At 42.2% G+C, this 22,152-nt stretch overlaps 1 protein-coding gene and 1 long non-coding RNA gene across 2 annotated transcripts; one reads left to right on the top strand and one right to left on the bottom strand.

Annotated features, from left to right (window-relative positions):
* Positions 1–29: 29 nt before the first annotated feature.
* LOC143100883 (uncharacterized) lies at positions 30–3,945 on the top strand. The gene is made up of 2 exons (XR_012981962.1): positions 30–156; positions 2,977–3,945. It is a non-coding gene; the product is annotated as an uncharacterized LOC143100883 (long non-coding RNA).
* wasla (WASP like actin nucleation promoting factor a) lies at positions 3,818–20,022 on the bottom strand. The gene is made up of 11 exons (XM_076264421.1): positions 19,664–20,022; positions 15,548–15,682; positions 13,799–13,885; positions 13,445–13,541; positions 12,437–12,460; positions 9,064–9,244; positions 8,434–8,476; positions 6,507–6,660; positions 4,957–5,492; positions 4,635–4,743; positions 3,818–4,103 (listed from the first exon to the last, which is right to left on the bottom strand). The coding sequence occupies exons 1-11, from the start codon at positions 19,766–19,768 to the stop codon at positions 4,042–4,044; spliced, it is 1,533 nt and encodes a 510-aa protein (XP_076120536.1). The 5' UTR covers positions 19,769–20,022; the 3' UTR covers positions 3,818–4,041.
* Between the last annotated feature and the right edge of the window lie 2,130 nt (positions 20,023–22,152).

The raw sequence follows: 22,152 nt of genomic DNA on the forward strand, positions 1-22,152 counted from the left end.
TAAGAAACGGGAAAACCTCCTGCGGGACATGAAGTCTGCCCTGCGGCCTTCATCAGTGAGGAAGACTAAGGAGTCAGCAGGGGCCCACTTACCTCAACAGTCAACACACACCTCATGGAGGCCATTCGTAGTAGCAGCGTTCGGTCACTCAGAAGGGTATGTGAAAATGAATGTTAATAGACTATTTTTGTATCATCATCTACGTGTAAATCTACAAGGTAAAGTATTTGTGTGCAGATGTGCATCCAATTCTCTTTTGAGTTGTCTTTTGAGCTGAGTTAGGAGAATTGACACATTTGAGTGTGACCCTAAAATGATTATATTCTCACACACCAAGTACTGCCACATGGAATAAGCCACTTTCTAGATCAACAGTGGAACTGGGAGAGGGTAACGCTTTCTGCATGTTTGTCTGTGCTTTTCTGAAATATATAATATTGAATGAAATGTCCTAATCTTTACAAATATCATGAATCTGACTCCACTGCACAGCCTGACACTGCGCTGGTACAATGTTGTTACCTGTCAAGTAGACTGACTATAGTAACCCTAAAACAAATGGAGGTGTATTCCACTGACACAACCTGTTTCTAGTCTGCAGTGCTGCTATGGATCGGTTCACTTAAACTTGTTTGGCCTATCTGGTTCAGGGTCTGGGTGGCAGGAAGCTACTCAAGTTCAGTTTGAACATTCCATCGAGCACAGAGCTAGAAAGGCAGCCCACTGCTGAATAATACAGTGTGAGTGTGACCATTCTGATGCAGCTCGTTCAACCCTTCAGTGTCCACTGACTAACACATTACTTTTTGAAGTGCAAGTGCACTACAAGTGCCTGGATAATGCAGGACACTTTTTGCCCTCAACGGTCACCATCTTCGCTATGTAGTGGAAAGGGAAGAACCATTTTCCTCAAGCCCCCCCCCCCTCACAAAAGTTGGCGTGTTCCTTTAAGCTTCCATTCCACATTGAAAGGGAATCTATTAAAGATACTGTTTTTTAGGGATTCAAATTAAAGTGAAAAATGTGACAGCCAACCACATTCTCCCCTACATATTCAAAGTTATTTACAGTAAAGTAAATAATTTAAATGTACCTACAAGAAAGACATTAAACATTGAAATAGTCTAAAAGACATGCCTGGCTGTTTAAATTATATGAATTATGTCTATGCACATAATATTAGTCTGGCTATAGAATACGCAAAGTGCTTTTTTGCTATCTTTCCCATAAATATCCAGTTCAGTTAATAATAATAGATGTACTGTAGATGGAATTATTGTGTTTGCACTGATAGGGGTCAACAGAAGTTGCACTCCAAGTTATTTATGGACAGAGGAGTTTGGAATGTTCTTAAAGGCAAGCTCTGTAAACAGTAGACCCATACAGTACCTAATTATTACAGAGGAACTGAAACTAAAATTCCATCTGTGTTCTGAAACTTAGATCTTTGGACACATATCATCAAAACTTTACAATATCTGTTCTAGGCTATTGCTTTAGTCAGTTTTGGGCAATTCCACGCAAAACTGTCACGTCCATAACGCCAACTAAATACCATTGCATTGTGTTGGCGTTATGGATATGACAGTTTTGCACAGAATTGCCCTATTGCTTTTCACTAATTCTTGAAAGAAGAGACAAAAGCCATATGTGATGACAAATTAAACTTTATGTATACATTTAACATATATTAATCTAGATACAACCTGCTGCTTGCTCAAATTAGATATTTTTCACGAATGTGGCACTTTTTAATAGCTTTTAATTAACATTAACATTTTGACTTATGAACGATTGAACCCTTCTCTGTGATGCACTAGTTGTAGTGGAAAGTATTAGATGTCACACATTTAAAATGATGACAAATTAAATTGAGGTGAATAATTGTGTTAACTGCCTTCGATTTAACCCTTTGTAACATTTACATAATTCATGTTAATTATTAAACCTGATAGCAGTTGTAACAGCTTTACATGTTTTGTCCCATTTCTCAGGAATGAGTGTTTTACCTGTGCAAAATAGTGCAGACACCCAGTCTCAATTTCACAGTCATCAGTCACCATGGCAGTGGGGTTAAGCAGAACTATCTGTATTTGACAGTCTGCCTGGCCCTGAAAATACGTCCTACTTATTGCTTCTAAAAATAGTCAGACATTTGCACTGCTGTCACGATAAGACTAATGGGGCTGAGGTGCCTTGGCAGAGAAATGGAGTTGGCTACTCATCAACCAAACTAATGACTCAAACTAGACTTCTGCTTCACAATCACTGGTAGTGTCCCACCACCATAATACTTATACGCAACTGTACTATACTAAAATACGCAACCCATATTCTGTTCAATCCTGCTTTTTCCCAGGGGCAAGCCTTTAACTTATTTTCAGTAGTTCAGACAACACTTGACTGCACCAGTATGTATCGGATACTGATCAGTTATGATTTAGATTGGTATGGTTACATAGTCCAAGGGGTGAGAGGTGTGCTATTAGATGTAATTAGATTTGACAGAATGGTAGCACCACATAGTTTATGTCTGCTCTCTCTGCTTCCATGTTTTATCTCTCGAACGCCTCTATCTCTAGTCTGGTTTGACTGCCTGGAAAACACTTGGCCAGCCAATGCACCTCAGGTTAGAAATAATCAAGAAATTTTTTTTATTTCCCTCTCCTAATTCAAACTGACTGAATCAGCTGGAAACCCTCAGACAATCAAATTCCATTCTTCAGGGTCAGCTCCTTAAAGAGCATGAGGAACGTAATACCAGAGAGGATTAAAGCGGAGCTTTAATCAAGGATCTTTGGTAATACCGTGGGTTTTGGTGTTTTTCGGTGTAAAATAAACTAAAGTGTTTAAACAGAACCCTATCTCAATGATGTCTCAACTCTCAACCACAGCTTGTAAGGATGTGACAAAAAATGGAAGACTATTTGTTAGTATTAAAATGTACTATGTACCTAATGTATCTAATTTCCCTAGGGTCCTTTCCTTATTTTTGAGGATGTCTACTTTCAACGATGACCAATGACCTTCACCCTCCACCCTAAAAATAAAACAGAAAAAGTGTGCTGTAAATAATATTTATTTATGTATACAATTTAGTATTTTCAGCATCAGTTACTACACACGTCATGGATTTCTGTCACTTTCACTTGCCTGTGCCAGTCAGTTAAGCAAAGACCCCTTAAACGATTAGTCTACGAGAGTAGTGTCAACTGCTTTTGTGCGGCAGCAAATTCTCATGGAGGCTGATGCTGTAAAGGTGGAGGGCTGATCTGATCCTCCCAAAATAAGAACTCTGGGTGACAGTTTGTCTTCTCCCAGTTAATATGAGAGAGAAGACAGAACCTCAGACCCATACCTAAAGCTATTTATCAGAAGTCTCTTCACCGAGTCTTCATGTTTGATGTGCATTTTAACACAAAAGTCACAGTGACATATCACTATCCTCTAATAACCCAGTTGAGTGAACATAACCTTGTGGGAATTTCCTCCTCTCATTCGTGCAAATAAAACAAAACAAAAAATAAAATAAAAAATATAACAGCCTTGAATACAATAGCCTTGTGTAGGTTTTTACATGAATAACTACAGTGGCTACATATGTCGAGTAAGAGTGTTTTTGTTTTTTCACAGAAATGTACAGTGCTACACTAAGACTTGGAAAAGGGTACAGAAAAGCTGGATATGAAAATAGTGTTATCTTCAGTATTATTCAAACAATTTTCAACATAAAGGACCTAGTCCATCTCCCTTTCCCATTAGTGAAGGAACCAAAATACAAAACATTCAAAAAGACAAACTATGATAGAAACCAACCTTGTACACAACTGTTTGTAATCTAGAAGATCACTTTACAGAGGATACATAACAATGTTTTAAAGATTAAGTGAGGTATTGCACAGATTAATAAAAACCGAAAAGGCAACAAAATATACAGCAAAATGACAGACCATTTACACAGTTTGAATATAATTTTGGATTTGGAAGCATGAGAAATTTAGTGTCAGCTATTGTTTAGGGCAAGACGAATGACAAAGGAAACTAGTCATCCCATTCATCGTCATCTTCAAAGTCTTCATCGTCGTCATCATCCTCATCTTCATCTGGAAATAAGAAGATTGCACATTCAAAAATACTGTAAATGTTACATAGACCATGCCATTTAAAGTCTGCACCTACAGTTTAAGATCATATGTGGTTTTCTGCTGACCCTCAACTCAAGGTGGGTCTACCAGAAAGACAAATTCCCTCTGCACGCAATAGGATAGCGCTACAACTCATGAGTCTCATGCGTTTTCCCACCAGCGGAGCTAGTTGGCTAGTTCAAACTTTTGCCAACTTAAAAAAAGCTTGTTCACGCTGTTGGCCAACAGCAGCATCCATCTTCTTTGTTTTCAAGTAGCAGGGAATTCACGCCGAACCGTTGCAACTCTGCCATCAATCATTATGTTAAGCCCGCCTACCGACTCTATACACGTGGGTATTGGCCTTATCAAAGTTTAATTTTTCCAACTCGCAAGCCAACGGAGAGTTGCTAGACTACCCTGTGCAGCAAATTACATTGGCTGCCGCTAGGGTGCGTCTAGATTTCTAGGCAAAAACATTCCAGCATTACATGTGAGGACAGCGCTCACCTGAGGAGCGAATGGCTTTGCTCCTTATCTTCATCACCTCCATCAGAGCTCCTACTATACCTTCAGAAGGAGCCGGGGTAGGAGGGCCTGACTCCGGGCCGTCAGACACCTGAGTACAAACACACAGACACATATCAAAGCCTGCAGAGATGAACCATAACAATATATCTACTGAAGTGCCACAACGTCAATGTTCCTCTTGTATTATACATTATGCATGGATCTGGTTTTATTTGACTTTTATTATACATTGGGCATGAGAGTGATATGCTGTACTGTATGTGAGCAATAAAGAAAGGAGACATGGCTTGGAAGCCCTTACGGTTTTGAGCTGGATGCCCTGTCGGATCTGATCCAGTAATGCGTCTCGGCCGGTGTTGGAGACCGGCCTGCTGTTATTCTGCTCCACCTTCTTCAGCGGCATACCCTCACGAATCTGATTCAGCAAGGCCGATTTGCCGTTTGGGGCCAAGGGCTCTCCGGCATCTACGTCTGCCTCAGGCGGAGGTGGGGGTGGAGGCGGCGGCGGTGGGGGTGGAGGTGGAGCTCCCGGTCCTGCGTGGGACACTGGGGCCGGGGGTGGAGGTGGTGGTGCAGCCTGAGGGGCACAGGAGGCGTGTGAGGGGGCCGGGGGTGGTGGAGGAGGGTGTCCTCTGAAGGGAGGAGGGGGAGGCGGAGCGCCCATGCCCACTCTGCTGGGGGGTGGAGGGGGAGGTGCTGCAGTCGGGGCTCTGGAGGGAGGTGGAGGAGGTGGAGCTCCACGGCCGCGGGCGGGGGGAGGGGGTGGGGGTGGCGGAGTTGAGATGTGGGGTGGGGGAGGTGGAGGGGGCCCTCCACGAGATGGAGGAGGTGGTGGAGCTAGAAGAGAGAAAGAAATATTTTTTTGATGAAAAATATATAATATAATAATATATAAGTCTGATGTTGAGGTGGAGTAAGTAACTTACAAGGTGAGCCCAAAACCACCAGTAGGGGGCTCTTTATTAGAACCACTGTAGGCGTTTTTCGACCGACAGAGAACCCGTTCTTGAACCGGTTCCGTTCAGAATTCTTTGAACCATGGTGCTATCTAGTGAACCAGCCCACATTTCTACCAGTTTACAACCAAACCATGGATGCGTCATCAACAATGGGCATGCAAAACAAAAGTTAATGAGATGCATAAACGGGAGAATGGTATGAACAGTTGCCCCATAAAACAGGCAGAAATTACGTTCCGTTCCGAACCGTGTTTTGTTTGGTCAAAATGCTCCGACCGGTTCAAATGTTGGTTCGTGAACGGGAACAGAACCGGTTGTCTGTCGGTGGAAAATGCCTACATGTATGTAACACCTCTGAATGTGTCACCTCATACTAAAATATTCTAGGGTTACAACATATTCTAGAGTTACAACAACTAATTAATAAGTTATTAGCTCCTTAAAGTTGAAAATAATGGACAGATTCATCATTTATGAATAACCATAAGTTGTAGCCCTCAAACAATCAACCAATAGAAATTGTTGGTTGAAGGCTGTAGCTATTTTTGATCACATACATATCTTAGTCTATGAATTGCATAGACTGTATTAACACAGACTGAGAGCTTCACTTATGGCATTTAGTAATGTTCAATGATTCACCCTCAGGCATCTAGGCCTAAATAGATCCTTACCACCACACTACTGCAGCATGTGCTCTCTCTGTCTCGCAATTCAATTCAATTCAATTGAAAAGATGCTTTATTGGCATGATAAATAGTCTCTCTCTCTTATACACTACCCCAGCACTCTCTCTCGCTTTCTCTCTCACCACCACACAACTCCAGCCTGTTCTCCCTCCCTCCCTCCCTCCCTCTCTCTCTCTCGCTCTAATCCGTTCTCTCTCTCTTACCTTGCCTCCTCAACTCATTCTTCACAGCCTCTACTCCTCCCTTCTTCTCGATGAAGTCATAGATGACCTTGGACGTCTCCTTGTCCTTGAGCTGGGCTTCCGAGATGCCACACATATCAAACAGGTTCTTCAGCTCAGGGTCCAGGTTATTTAGCTGGAAACAGAAGAAGGCGAGAGAATGTGTGTGAGTAAAAGTGTGTTGGTGGACATCGCATCACCAGCGTTACCTCTGTGGAATACAATGACACATTAGGGGCCCCTACAGGTTTACACACTTATAGAGCTGGGGGAGGTGCTGTAATCTTCCCATTGTGAAAAACACAATTTCCAAGATTAAAGTCATACATTTCCAAGAAAAAAAAAACCTTGACCTTGGACATCCCCCAGCTCCTAATCATTTTTTGATCTATAATGGCCCCAATATGCTGTAGCCGAGCCTCTCTAGTCTCCAAATCCACATAACTTACGTTCAATATTATCACAAAATCTCACAATAATGGTAGCCAACGGGTACAGCCACCCTCCCTCCCGACACCTTAAGAGACGTGACAGACAATAGCAACCATGGGTGATAGCCTGCTAACACGCCTGTCACCCAATACGAGGTGCTGCAAGTTTTGTGGGTTCGAACTACATGAACCGTTGTCAACACAACACAGGTTACAAAAGCACATAATAAATTATGCTATTTTACAAAATAGAAACAATGTGAAGTGCACTCTGATCTCAGTCAGTAACTATAAACAGCCTATTTTCATAGACAGTCTTCTTACTGTCAATAATAACTGCAGTTCATGACAATTACCAGTGTATTAAGAACCATGGACGTGGAGGAGGTGATGCTCTAGAAAACTGGAACAGTTAAATAAATCAATTCATGTTGAACTGTCCAACTGACCTCACAATGGAAGAGAGCTTAAATGAGTCTTTAGCTTTGTCTTCTGTGGCAATGCAGCACTCAACAAACTAACTTGTGAGAACTGATCAGTTGTACTCATCTACATGGGTTGGGGTACGGAATTCTGTAGGTTGTGGTTATCTTTATGTTTTGTATAAAAAATGTACAGACATGAAAACAAATTTGCAACAATGAAGAAATAACTATCCAACCATCCATCTAACAACAAAAAAAATCCACTTCCTTTTTTCATCCACTTCTGCCACCCTATGGAGAGATGATGTAACTGACCCAAACAGTGTCCGTTTTGGACCCTCTGACAGGCACTCGCCCACTGTGTTGAGCAACTCCAAACGTGTACATATTTGACATTCATTGCCTCCCTGCCCCATGACTATGGCATTGACATGGTTACAGTGTGTGGGTTTTAGAGCGGCCTATGCCACATTTCCCCCTATTATATTCAACACTCTCAGCCAGGGGTTTCAAAACAGTCAGCTGTGTCTGCTGTTCCACATCAGGTGGGCTGTGGAAAACTGCAAAAAAAAATTGGACAAACCTAATGCTTTTAAAAAGTGGACTTTTTTACAACACAACCAAATAACAGTAATAACTGAGCCTAAGTTTCAGTTCAAGATTTCAGTTACGTTTGAAAGCACCGTTTTAAGCATCCCCTAAGTCCCACCCAGAGTTTAATCATTGGGATGTTGGGGAAGTATCTATAGTTACATAATTTCATGTTTGCCTAGTTTTGTTTTCCTGTGTGCGCTGCGAGTGTGTGCACTGCGAGTGGCAGACACAAGGCTTGCATCTCTGTGGGAAGCAGAAGGCATGACGGCGTCAGATATGTGCTTAGCGTCTGTGAGGAACATAAGGGCTTTGTGCCATTGCATCATGCCACAAGCACATGGGCCAGCTTTGTGCTTCCCTGTGCTACACTGCATAGGGAAGAGTGTCTGTGTATGTGTGTGTGTGTGTGTGTGTGTGTGTGTGTGTGTGTGCAGGACAAGCCATTATTGTGGTACTCACATCAAAGCCTGTGTTTGGGTCCCAGCCCACGTGGCCAATGTGCCTAGAACAGAACATAAGGCAGTCCTGGGTGAATACACACACAGTATGTAGAGACAGAAAACAAACACAAACACTTGCTCACGTATGCTCACACACACACACACACACACACACACACACACACACACACACACACACACACACACACACACACACACACACACACACACACACACACACACACATGATGTCACTGGGAAACAATAGAATTGAGCTTCCCCTTCCCCAGCGCCACCACCACAGTGACATACTGAGAGAGTTGGAAATGGAACACACGGAGAGCAAATGGCACAAAACAGGAGAACTCTGCCGATTTCACTCCACTCCACTCCAGACAATTAGCTCCTGCACAATGGGAGGAGCCAACATGAAGCTGAGGAATCTTTGGGATATCATCTAAAACAAGTGTCCCAACATCTTTAACAAAATAACTACACTGACTGCGGGATATCACCCATACAGGAATAATAAAACAAACTAGCACAAATTACAGCCTCTAATCTCCTTTCTATGAACCTGACATTAACTTTTTAACATGAACAGGTAATTGGGGAGTCAGAGCAAGGCAGAAGAGACTGCAGTACTCACTGGAAGTTGCTGGGGGTGCCGATGTCAGCCTTGGTCAGTTTCTTCCGCTTGCCTTTGACTTTCTTCTCCTTCTTGGCCAGGCTGCTGTGCATCATGTTGTTCATGTGGGAGTTGTTGTGGAAGCGCATATTGTTGATCTCCGGGTTCTTAATGTCAACAGTCGCCATGGGTAATGCCAGCCCTGGGAGAGAGGGGGAGGGGGTGTCAGAGTGTCGGACGCCAGTCTCTCGGGATGTCAGACCTGTCCAGGACTTGAATGAGCAGCTTGAAGCTACAGCGAGCTGGGCAAGGGCGTTCCGTAGGACCGTGCGGACGCCATGGGCCGCGGAACAATACAGCTCTGTTCTCACACGTGGAGAGGCTGCGGGGGACTTGCAAAGTTGGGAGTGGGAGTTTACAAGCCAGCAATCACGCACGGTCAAGCAGCTGGAACGCTTAGAGCTCCTGCCAGCAAACAACGGACTCTCCACCATAATACAGAGAAGTGACATGGATACATGTACACTCATTATACAAATACTGAAATATGTGTCCTTCCTGGTCACTGTATTATACATGGCATTCTCTAAAGCTACAGCACAACACACCACTCAGTACAAATAGGGAGAGTAAACTTTAAAAATTAGTTTTTTTTTCCAAAGAGTCATACAGGATGAAAACATTGTCTTAAACAACTGGGTGCTGGTCAAGGTGTCATACTCATCATGCACACTCACAATAACACACCACAGCATCTCACACAGGTAGCATGGGGGGTTACAACTATTCTAAAAGGCAACCAAGCCAACTCTGTTATCGTTAAAGGGCAACAAGACAATGAAATGTTGCTCAATACTCATGTGTATTGTCTGCACTCTGATGCCTGATTTCAGGCGCTTTAGTTGTTTTAAACTTCAAACGTATTGCGGTTGAATCCCTACTCTTTCCCTAATGAGACGATAGCACTTAACTAAAGCCACACAGCAGAAATCCATTCACAGCACCACAATCAAGATCTACACAGCACTTTCCAACCCAATAGTCACATGTTTGGACTGTTTACCTGAGCTCTGGGCACACCCCCTACCTTGGGCTACCCCCATGGCCAAGGTGACCGTATCCTGCCCAACACCCTGGTCTTGCCGCTTCCCTCTCCGAGGGAGCACTGCATCCGTCTCCGACACAACCCTTCCAGATCTCCTTGAGGCGGTGGACAGACGTGCGGCCGGGAGGGAGCGGGCAGCAAAGAGCTGGTCCCCTGACAGCACCAGGCACTGGAGGGGCACTAGGCAGCTAGGCAAGCCCTCCACAAAGCCCTGCGGCGGTGGAGAGCGGAGGCTGCTGCAGAACATCATGGCCCCTGCAGGGCATCGCTGTCCCAACACACACGTCCTGCGCTAGTCTGCTATTCCTTTCAGTGCTCTGCCCAGACGAACCGCTTTAGGGACCAGAAGCCACATTGAAGGACCAAGTAGCACCACTCCCCAGAAAACATGCGTAGCCCAAACACTCTCCTTTTCATCTAGATGAGCCTCCTTCAGCTATGACCGCATTGGTAATCCCAATAAATTACACATGCGCTGGAATATTATATAATCTCTAAAACCACCATTAATCCGGTATAATCCCCCAACATTTGCTCAGACTAACCAATCATGATCCGTCTGGAACAGACTACGTAACTTCAAATAAATGACAATTTGTTCTTTGCCTCCTGGTGCCACTCCTTAGGAGCCCTCAGATAAGAGACCCAAGCAGATAAGCCCAGGTGCTTCTTTCATTACTGCAGAAAGTGAAGTAGACAGGATTAAAGGGGGAACAGCAATGATGAACTGAAAGTCTGTAGCACGACATTGCATGATGTTCTTTGTTGTTTTTGCAGGCTTTACCACAAGAACATGTTGCTGGGACATGCTGGGCAAGAATGTATGGTTTTATGAGTCAAGAGATTCTAAAAGTATAAAATTCCGCTGCATAGAAACCATAGAGCAGCCTTCACATTACACAGCACAATTTTGAACATAATGTCAACCTCAAGAAACAAAAGACAGCAGTGCTTTTTTCAGAATACCACAGACCTATATGCTATGCTGGCAATACCAAATGATCCAAAACTATGGCAACAATATAAAGGCAAGCCAGGTCAAGACAGAAAAAAAGATGTCTGGTTAACTACAATACAAGTACCAAATCAACTCCACATACTGCTTGTTCTGATGCTTGTTCTGACTTCTGACCCTACATGGAAGACAATAGTTTGAATGACAGTTGATACGTAAATCACAAATCATTAGCCTGTCTTTCCTTCATGGTCAACACTCTGCATTAACGCAAAGTAAACGACTTGAATAATTTCAAAATAGAGAGAAAATGACTAAGTGCACTAACTGACTGGGAGACTTGAAGAAACAGCTTAACAAGCGTTATGGGAGCAAAATCTGGCGCAAATATGTCAACAATGTAATGAGGCTTGAATGTCAATACGATCCCATCAGAGGAGGGGACAGAGAAGACCTGGTCAGGACGAGACCAAACCGAGAAAATGGCAATGGGCGTTATGGGTCACAAACGTCCAAGCTGTTTTTGAAGTTAGTTAATACAGAGCAAGGTGTCATGAGGCACAGGCAGCACACATCAACACAGCCACACACAACTGTGAATGATCTGTTAATTTTCTACAAATCAGAGTGCAATCAGAGTGCATGTCACAGCAGAAAAAAGCATCCAAGAAAGAACCTGCGTCCGTGACACTATCCATATGCAATGTGAAGTACGTTCCTGTGGGCCATTTCGGTTTATGACTTCCCAACCTGTCATTCAAAACCAAAATTGTTACATTAACTCCACCAAAAAAAACTGTTATGAATCTGTAATGAGCTGATGAAACGCTGCCCGTTAATAAAGACAAATAGCGGAGACTGAAGCTCCATGGCTAAGCACTGTGTGTGATGCTCCCCCAGAGCTGCACTGCCAGACTGGAGCTCTCATGGCCGCAGTGACCTCCGTTTCCTCTGACTGAACCATTGGGATCAGGGCCGGGACGGACGCTGCTGCTCGCATCTGGGTCAAGCACAGCTGGGTGTGTCAGTGCAGTGGACTGCCGCTACATGTGTGTTTGAGTGGCAGTGTGGAAATATGTGTGTGTGTGTGTGTGTGTGTGTGTGTGTGTGTGTGTTTGACTGGCTGTGTGCGCAACTGAGTATCAGGGGATGTTGGCATATATGTGTAGAGGTGCATCTACACTTCCAAATGCATGTGCAAATGACCTCCTTTCCAGACTAATCGGCTAAATCTACTGCTGTTTCCTATTATGGAGCAGCAATCAGTAACTCAATTAAGGAACTCAAATAAGAAAAATCAGGAAAATTTTCAAGTTCAATTTCAAGTCACATACCATTGGGTCCATCACGTCTTTTTTCTGAAAAACAAAAGATGGACATTGTTAAGAATTTGGAAGCCCAATCAAACACATTGGAAGGTGTTAGCAACAGAGGGGAAAAGTGTCAGTTATGGGGTGCTTAATCAACAAGCTAAGCGCTAGAGGACAGGTGCGTTATGTTAGTATCATGAGTCCAGTGGAAAGAGTGGAAAAGTGGGATAGATTTCCAAGCCACCCAACGTGGGAGCCCATGCTATCTTTGTCTAAGGAAGACAGGCTGGGAAGTGAGCATGCCACATGCATGCATGTTTAAAGTCTACAGGACACTCAATCTAATGGTTCTTCTGAATAAACTATTAACTATAAACTATAAAACCGCCACATGGAAAGTCACATGGATAGACTATTTAGTGCTGGGAGCTACAAAACCAGAGTGATTTTCCAACTACAAAGCCTAGCAGGCAACTAGGGAGAACTAGACCAGGATGAGAGAGCAAAGTCAAGTAAAGGAATAGACTTTGTGGAAGAAAGACAATTAAGAGCATTGCTACTAAATATTCAACAACCTAGTAAAGAGGAAAAGGCAGATTGGAAGATTTTACAAAAGCAACACAAAGGCCAATCCACACGATAACAAAAATACTGATATTTCAGCAGAATCCAGGTAGGGGTTAACAGAAATAAGTCTGCATGTTACCGAGGCCAAGTTGGAAAACAGATTTTCCCAAAATCAATCCGGGGGGACCATGCACATTATCAGTCAGTCAGTTTTCAGCAATTTAGGTGAAATAATTTGACATTTACTGAATACAAATACAGATCATTCACTCTGCTATGGACGGAGAGCTCCGCCCATGCATGTTCAGAGCTAAAGTCAGTGTCTTATAATATTCTGCCAGGCTGAGATGAATAAATGGATGACCAGTGAGGTCCATCAGGATTGATCCTTCTCTCTGTTAGTCAGACACAAAAACTTCATCTCCTAAGCAGAGCTGAGCAGATCTTGCAGCTGTCGAGAGTTACCTGTTCTCCGGGATCGTCGATTGAATAGGTCATTGAGTGCTGCTCTGAAGCGCTTGGCTTCTTCTTCACTCGCAAAATTCAGGCCAACCTGGCAGGTCTGGGGGCATTTAAGCAGATTATTGAGTTAGCCAAATAACTTTGGACACACATAGGTTGACTTTGCAATCCATATACAAATATGTTGCTGAGATAATGGTTTACTCATGCAACATGTTAAAATATGCTAGCACAATCAGAAAACATACTGGTATATATTAGCATATATATTAGCATACAAGAATTAGCTTCAAGAATTGATCAGCAGTATATATTAGCTTCAAGAATTTATCAGGCTAAGAAAAAAGAGCGACTTACATCTCCTGGAAATGTAATGAAGTATGCCCGGGAATTAATAGTTGCAAAGTTATTATAGAGCTCCTGTTCAAACATTATTTTCCCCTCCTAAAACAAAACAAAACAAAAAAAACACAGCATTTACTTGTACACAAATGCAATAACACATTGCCACACACAAATAAAATAAAATCCAGCTGGACAGCGTTAGAAGTCCCATATATTTAATGTAAAGCCTGCCTCTTCCAATAAAATAGCTCTTAGTATTCTTCTACAGCATCTCATAAAGTTGGAGAATACAACACAGAGAATATAAGAGCATTCCTCTTTGCAGAATATCTCTGGAGTGTCCAGATTCTTACGTCTTGTGCACGGTCCTCTAAAGTTCACCCCACTGGTTTTCTATGGAGTTCAGATGAGGGAACTGAGAGAACCATGTATCTTTTTTAGTAAACCTTCATTAACATTTTGGTTCATTGCATTTTTGATTTTTTTTTTTTAATGCCCATGTATTTCATGCAGTTCATGATATCATGGACCCTGGAAGAGGTTCCCACAGCCTTTGGATTAAAAACAGTTCCAGAACATCACAATTCATCCAGCATAATTACATACTTAAAAGGGGCTCTTTTCAGTATAGTCATTCTTGTATGCACACTAAACCCACCTTGAATGTGTGTTGGTAAAAAGCTCAATTTTCTTAGATCATAAAACACAATTCCAGGACAAGTCTCAGTAGCATGAAGCAACTCCAGCTATTTACATTTCTAGTTAAAATGACAAGAAAGGCTTTTCCTGGCATGCCCTTTAAATAATCTATTAGCATGGAGGTATTTTGTTTAGACTTGGTGACCTCAAGATGATACAATAATCCTTAGGGAATGTTTTGCCTCTCTTACCATCCTCCTCATTGTGTGTAGGGGCAAAATAGATATGGGTCATTTTCCAGGCAAGTTTGTAAGAGTTCCATTTGATTGGAATGTCTAAATTATTGTTTTAAAGGTGCTCTAAACAATGTTACGCGGTATCTAAGCTAAAATAATTTTCATACACACATACAGCAAACATCACCTCATCATCCGCTAGCTGCCTGTTCCCTGAATATACTGTAAAAAAAACAAGGTCTCTGTGGACAGCACAGGCTCCAAAAACGGCATGAAAAACAACCTGGTCCAGCCTGGACCATAAAAACATAACAAACTGTTCCAGCCAATCACTGACAATATGCGAGTTTAGGAGAGTTTCAATTACACGAGAGAGGGAGGGGGAAGGAGTAGCAAGCTAGCTCTCTGTTTTGTTTGAACATAAACAGAAGTGATGTTACCCATTGCTTGAAGCACCCTTAATTTTAAATATGGCTATTTTCAGGCAAGTACCTGTTTTTATACCCATTTCCTGACTTAGCAAGGTCAATACACTTCCCCCTTATTTGAATTGTGTCTTCTCTTATCCTTCCCATGTTTCTACTCCCTTTTTCCTCATCGTTACCAGGGGCCCGATCCATGCTCCCATTTGAACTAATGTTTGTGTTGAGTGCGGTTATAAAACACCATTAGCAGGCTTGCTAATGCATAATCCAGGGTTCCCATGCAGGCCTGTTAACACAAGTTGCATACCTCATCAAGTCTAACTGACTACTGCAAATGATTATGCAATAGCTCTTTGAATGACTTAGTGTCATTTGTATTATTTAGCAAATGTTGCAAATATGTCAATGTGCCTTAGGATTTGCCCACCATTAGTATTAGAGGAGCTGTGATGTGGTCTTACCCTGATGTCATAAACACGGATGTAGTAAGACCTCTGCGGGTTGTCTTTGACCAAACAAGCAACACCGCAGCATCTTTTCATCCAGGTCTGGCTTCGGTCTGCCCCATAAACCTGGACAACTGCTGAGCAGAGGCTCTGTAAGAGTGAGAAAAACCAGCTATGCTTAAACACACACAATTGCATTCTAAAAATTCTTCCTAAAACTTAACACATAAAAGCCCTACAAGTAGGCCTACAACCATTTCTCATGTCTGTGCATTTAATCTATCTATGTCTTAAATGACACTTTTATCATTGTGCAAGGACCACAAATGCATACAAGCATGAATCATCATATACTTCCTTATATCATATAGCCTAGTAGTATTCAGTTACAATTCAACAATTAGTGTAGACATTGACAAAACAAGACACACAAGACAAAACACACTGTCCCTCTTTGGGGCAGTGCAGTACCTTGAGGCCTATTCAATATTGTTTTCTTACAGTAAACTTATAAGAAAAATGGCCAGATGTTCAAAACCTTATTATATTACCAATATTTCCACAGACAAACACATACACATTCTAATAAAATAAGTTTGACAAACAATCTCAACATCAATACTAGAAGCACAAAACAAAAACATATAGGCTATAACAGAGTGAGAGGGCAACAAATAACTTCAGAGTTCAGAGCACTATACTGATCTACGAAACAGCTTGGCAAACTATTACTGCAAACACTTAGCTGGAAGGAGATCAAACAACAGCCATAAAAAGTAATTCAACCCATCCTTGTGGTTGATGCGTCACAAGAACTTGTTTCAGTGACCCTGTGAGGTAGCTCCCGAGTCTCTGTAGAAAACCTGCTTCCTGGTGTGTGTGAGAACTGCACAGTAAGCACTGGTGAGATGCATTAGAAGCGACTGATCTCAAGCTGCGTTCACAAGCAGGCTGCTGCGATCATGAAACAGATGTGAAGCAGCAGTGGACCCCCCCAGAGTTGAAACAGTTCCACTGCCACTCACACCCACACACTTACTTGATCTTCGATCATACTACATCACAAGAGGCCGTGGATAATATTAGGTATATTTTCGGCAAAAGTCTATTTGTTGGGTATTTGTACCTATAAAGACATCATTCAGAGAGAATGTTGAATGTCTGAGAGGGCAGTGACTTTAACCATGAATGTGAAGTAGAAAAATGATTAACAGATTTGTATCTTATCTGAGCCAACACACGCTGGCTACACTGAGCTATTTCACTTTTTCAGCCCTCCATGGCTTTTTGCTCACTCTTTAACTTAACCACACTCCCCTCTTTCCTGCATGACAGGAACCCTCAGGAAACAGGTTATGCTGACTAGAATGTACCACAGATGTGTGTCAGGATCACAGGTTTAGACAGAGATGCCAAAATATGGAAATAGCTTACATCAGCATCAGCATTATGCTCTGTGGCAGATGTAGGTTCTAGCCTGTGGAACTCCAACTAAGGAACATCAACCACTTCAAACTGAGAACCACAAGAATAATGAGTAATATTGCTTTCATTATTCCTTTTTTAAATATATCATTAGGGGATGTTCCTGTCCCAAGCATGTTTACGTTTGACAAAAAAAATTGTATTGCACCTTTAAAGATGCAGTCATTCATTCTAATGAAACAAATCTTCTGCTGGATTCAGCTAAATCCTATGTTCACCCCACATAAACGTTATTCCTGAGAAGTCCTGGCTCTGTGTGAATCAATGGGGCTCAGACTGAGCCAACACAATGCTGTTCCATCTGATAATCAGGGTGAGTATGTGCTCCAGCCTTGCTTCAGGAGCATGGAGAGGAAGACATGGCATTGACCCATGAGCTCAAATATCAACAACCTTTTGCTAGAGGACAAGGAAACCACCTTTAAATGACAGAGGACAAGGACACCACCTTTAAATGACAGAAGGTGATTCAATGATGTATAACAGAAAAGCTTGGGATTGTAGAATTTTCTGAAAGCTCTTCTTTGTGAAGTTTTTTTTGCTGACTTGTCCTTTATCTGGCTCCAACATCAACAAGTTAGCCTATTCAAGTACCAGGAGCCTGTCAAAACAATGTCTTGAGTTTTAGATGATGACCATGCATGTATTCTATCTAGTATACTCAGGATCATTCTCGTGTATAAGCACTTCCTCTGGAGGGCTTTTTACACATCTGCATCCTGACACTGTTCTGGACAGTTCTATGGCCAGTGCTTGATGTTTCTGGGGAGAGGAGCAGAGTGCTGAATTGAGCACATGACTGCTGAAAGCCAAGTCACAGTGTCTCATATGCAGTCACCAGTCATTCCTCAATCAAAGCAGCACTTTCATCCGCAATTCATTTGGCAGAAACAGGAAGAACAGAGCAGCCCTCAACCCGCCCGGCAGAACAACAACGGACATAGCTGCAGTCCAGGAGGGCAGGCCATCAGTGTATGAAGCCTTGTGACAAACTGGCCAGTCTGAAACCAGCACAGCACAAAGCGACTGCTGACGCTTCCCCACCTCTCTTTGGGCACAGGAGAAAACATCACCCCTTCCTTCTCCTAACCCTCCCTTCTAAGCATGACATAGCCTTGGGATTATGTAATTTCTTGATCAGTGATTATAAAGACTGTGGGTTCAAACCACAGCTGCTGTCTAAGCTCTTTCCAAATGGACTATCAACATAACAGACATGTGCATGTAGCCAGGTGCATCTTGAAGATTCTGATGCCTCTTGTCCTGAGAAATGTCCAGATATGTTTATGTTCAGTGTGTAATATTGTGCTAGGTGCTTATAGTCAGTTGCCTACTGTTGCCTACTGCCTGTTACCATAATACAACAAAAGAGAAAACGCTTGCATCCGTAATTGCTCCTTCTCCACAATTTATGATTACCGGTCAGTGAAAATGAGGAAGTTCTTGACAATCACAACACCTCTGCTATTTAACAGCAGGAAGAAAGGTACCACAAATATCTGCACGGACCACCAGTTCTGAAAAAGCCCAAGCTGATCTTGCACCAAAACACATCCTCAAGAAGCTGGAACACTCTTCCAGTGAAAGAGTCCTTACTGAAGTAGGCTACAGAGAATATGTGGGCCATGGTTGTATTGTGCAAGAGCAATAATGCACATTTCCTATTTCATGCTTTAATGGCGTAGGCCTGCCAAAAGAGCCCGTAGACTCTTCTGTGCATTGTGCTGCCCAAAGATCAACATTGCATCATTTTGCATCTAGTCTCCCCGGATTATTTGGCCAAAAAGTAGAGTGATTCATCAGTTTATGGCAGTATTTCTCAAAGTGTGGTCCGGGGACCACTGGTGGTCCGCAAGCTATCCCAATTGGTCCGCGAGCAGATGTTGTAAAAAATAATTGTTTGCAATATTGAACCAACTTGTATGTAAATCCAAAGTTCTGCAATACTGCCTATGCAAGCTATGCCAATTTAAATCATATGAATCCTCTGACACAATAAGCAAGGTGCAAAGACAATAAGCAAGGTGGTTCAGTGAGTAGGCCTATTGTGTCTATTAGCTAGGTGGTCCGTGAGGTTTTTTCTAATGGTTAAGTGGTCCTTGGTCTGTAAAAGTTTGAGAAACACTGGTTTATGGTGAAACAATTTCACCACAGGTAATCAATCATATTCATTACTCACTTTACACTTACAACTGCCTGAAAATAATTTATGGATGCACAGACTTCTACGAGGCCATGACGTTAGCTCACTGAAGTTTACACACGTGACAGTGAATAAAGTACACAAGTAATCAGAACAGGCCAACATTGCAACACTGATGCAAATTAACCTGCCTGTTTCAGCCCTTCCAAACATCAATAAAATACATAAACTGTTTTCCCATAATGTCCATCTCAAGACTGCGGTTCAGTAATCATTCCATCAGGCTGCAAGAGAAGTTAGCTAGGCTTGCTCGCTCGGCTGTCAAAATCAAAATTCCAAGACAGACTTGCGTACCTGTCTGCCACAGAAGCATTAAAACTTGTGGGATATCATAATTGCCACACTAAGTGGGCTATACCCCATCAGTAATAGAATAGCTTACAGTGGACAAACATCTAAATATTGCGTTTAATGCATAAAGTAACGTTAAAGTGTAAACTTACGATGCATTTCCTGCCTAGGTGGTTGAAGAGACATTCGTTCTCTTGTGGTGTGAGTAGCAGGGAGCCAATATTCCCAACCCGCCGCTGGGGCGGATGGTTACTCATGGTGGTAATGTTAAATTAATCAAAAACCCACCTCTGTCTCTAAAAATAATTGTTATATAAAATACAAGAAGTGACGGGTCATCGTGGCCTGCAGCAGGATCATTTCGATACACTGCTCTGGCAACAGAAAAATGGCAAATTTGTTTTTCTATTCTGAAATGTTCTCGCACTAGACTGACCTAATCGCTACATTCGCATTAATGTGGACATGCCAATATTGTGAAGACAATAACGTTATCTAGCTAAACTTTCATTCCTGAAGTGCAACTGCAACAACGATTCCTCAATCCAACATGGCAGAAGGCAGAATGAACTACTTTGGAATTCTTGCGCGGGGGGACGATGCAATTTGACCATATTATGGTGATGATCCCTGCGAAAAAATATAATGAAATAATAATAAAATTAAAAAAAATCCTTATAAATATTATTAAGGTCAATCGAAAGCATAAAAAAACGTTCTACCAGCTTACAGGTTATATTACGGAGACATGAAGTCCACCATTTCCATGATGGTATTATCCTGTTTTCCTCTGGATTGTGCAGTATGCGGATGGGTGCGCACAGACCAGGGAGGGACTGCAGTGAGTAGGTGGAGCACATGTAGCTACACCATTACCTACCTTTTAAATAGCCTACGACTCATGTGATGTCAAACTGTTGATCAATTATATTTATTGTTACGCAAGCTTGTTATTACCAATATTTCAGTCTTACTGTAGGCTATAGACATAGTCAAAAGAAACAAGTCAGCTAAGTCAGCCTTATCTCGTCTTTCTTCTTTATAGCTTGAGGTTGTGGTGGTTATGGTGATGAATGAATCTGGGATTGATTAGACACCTCCCTATGTATCAGAACCTGCTTACAAACGTCTATAAGCTAATTGGGGTCAAAATGTCCCCCAGCACACAACTCATCAACTGGTTTTCTGCAGCCCACTAGGTTAGTTAGTTTCTGGCTTTATTTTTACACACTGTGTTTGGGTTGAAAGTTATCTTTGGCCAGCACTCAGACTTCTTCAGGCTGCCATGTGCATCAGGGTATTGATTTGTGCCAGTTTTAGACACAGTAATAGACATTTTGTTAAGTGGACTTCTTCAGTTAAGGGAAGTCAGCATTATGTGTATTTCACCTGGTAGATATAGCTAGATGAAACTGTTTTCAATGTGGCTGCTCCTCGCCCATTTAGTTCCTCTGCACAGATGTTTCGGTTTTTATTTTGAATTGTGTAATGTTTTTCTTTGATAGGCTATTTGGTAATTGTTAACAAAATTACAAGATCACCTGGTAAGGTGACCTTACCAGGATAAAAGGTCTCAACAACATTTAGTACTGTCCAAAAGTATGGTATACAGTATGGTAGCCTAATGACATTCTATGGTGCCCTCACTATATTTGGTATGAACAAATAACAGTGCTTTAGTTTAACGTTATGGGAAAATATGAAAATATGAGCTTTGAAAAACCTGGAGAAGAGAGCAGAGTCCCAGTCCTGCTGCTCTGTGTTTTACTCCCTGTGTTTTCTCTTATGTAAGCAGCACGAGAATAGAGCTCAGCTCTAGCATGATGGGCTAGTGAGAGGGCAGAAAAGAGAACAGAAGTGGACAGACTGTGTCCTAATGTCAGGTGAGGGCAGGAAAGAGACTTAGCACTTAGCATCAGTATTGCTGCAACAAGTGTGGTGTAGTCAGTGGTTAAATTGGCTTTTGTAAGGAGGGGGAGCCCTTATTTACGGTGAATGGTCATCATTCAAAATCGCGTCGTAAAATGACAATGTGTTTTTACACCAAATGGGCTCTTTTTCCAGTATTAATGTAAGGTAGGGCTACTATTGTCTCATATGTGGGAGGGGGGGCTTCAGGGCCCCCTGACCCCTTGGGCCCTTGGGCCTGGGCCCGGTAGGCCCATGCAGTAATCCATCCCTGGCCTACTTTATTGTTATTTTTACCTTTAATGTTTTGCCTCTCTTTAGGGTTTTTCTACTAAATGCATAGTTCTATAGCCTACTTCAAAATGACTGATTCTGCACACTTCTGGGTTTACATCTTCAATCTCTACCGCCCCTCAAAACATCTTCCAGGGTCCATTTCATCGTTATAGATCAGGGGTGTCACTAGGCCTAAACTGCACTGGGACACAAGCCCCCCTAGGGGGGTCCGGGGCATGCTCCCCCGTAAGAAAATGTTGTATATTTTAACGTTTAAATGCATCAATCTGGTGCACTTTCAAAAGAAATTCAGAGGTTAGACTTAATAATTACATAATATTATATAAAATTATTATAAAATATATGGATGGAAATATTTGTGCTGTAGTAGTATTTTGCAGTTCAGAGTTTTAACTGTGTACACACAGTCTGTGTGACACAGAATAGTTATGATACT

The sequence above is a fragment of the Alosa pseudoharengus genome, unplaced genomic scaffold (genome assembly GCF_046254945.1).
Source record: "Alosa pseudoharengus isolate Yale_2024_CS ecotype anadromous, Long Island Sound unplaced genomic scaffold, YU_APseudo_1.1 YU_APseudo_1.1_scf_10, whole genome shotgun sequence".
Classification (NCBI taxonomy): Eukaryota; Metazoa; Chordata; class Actinopteri; order Clupeiformes; family Clupeidae; genus Alosa; species Alosa pseudoharengus.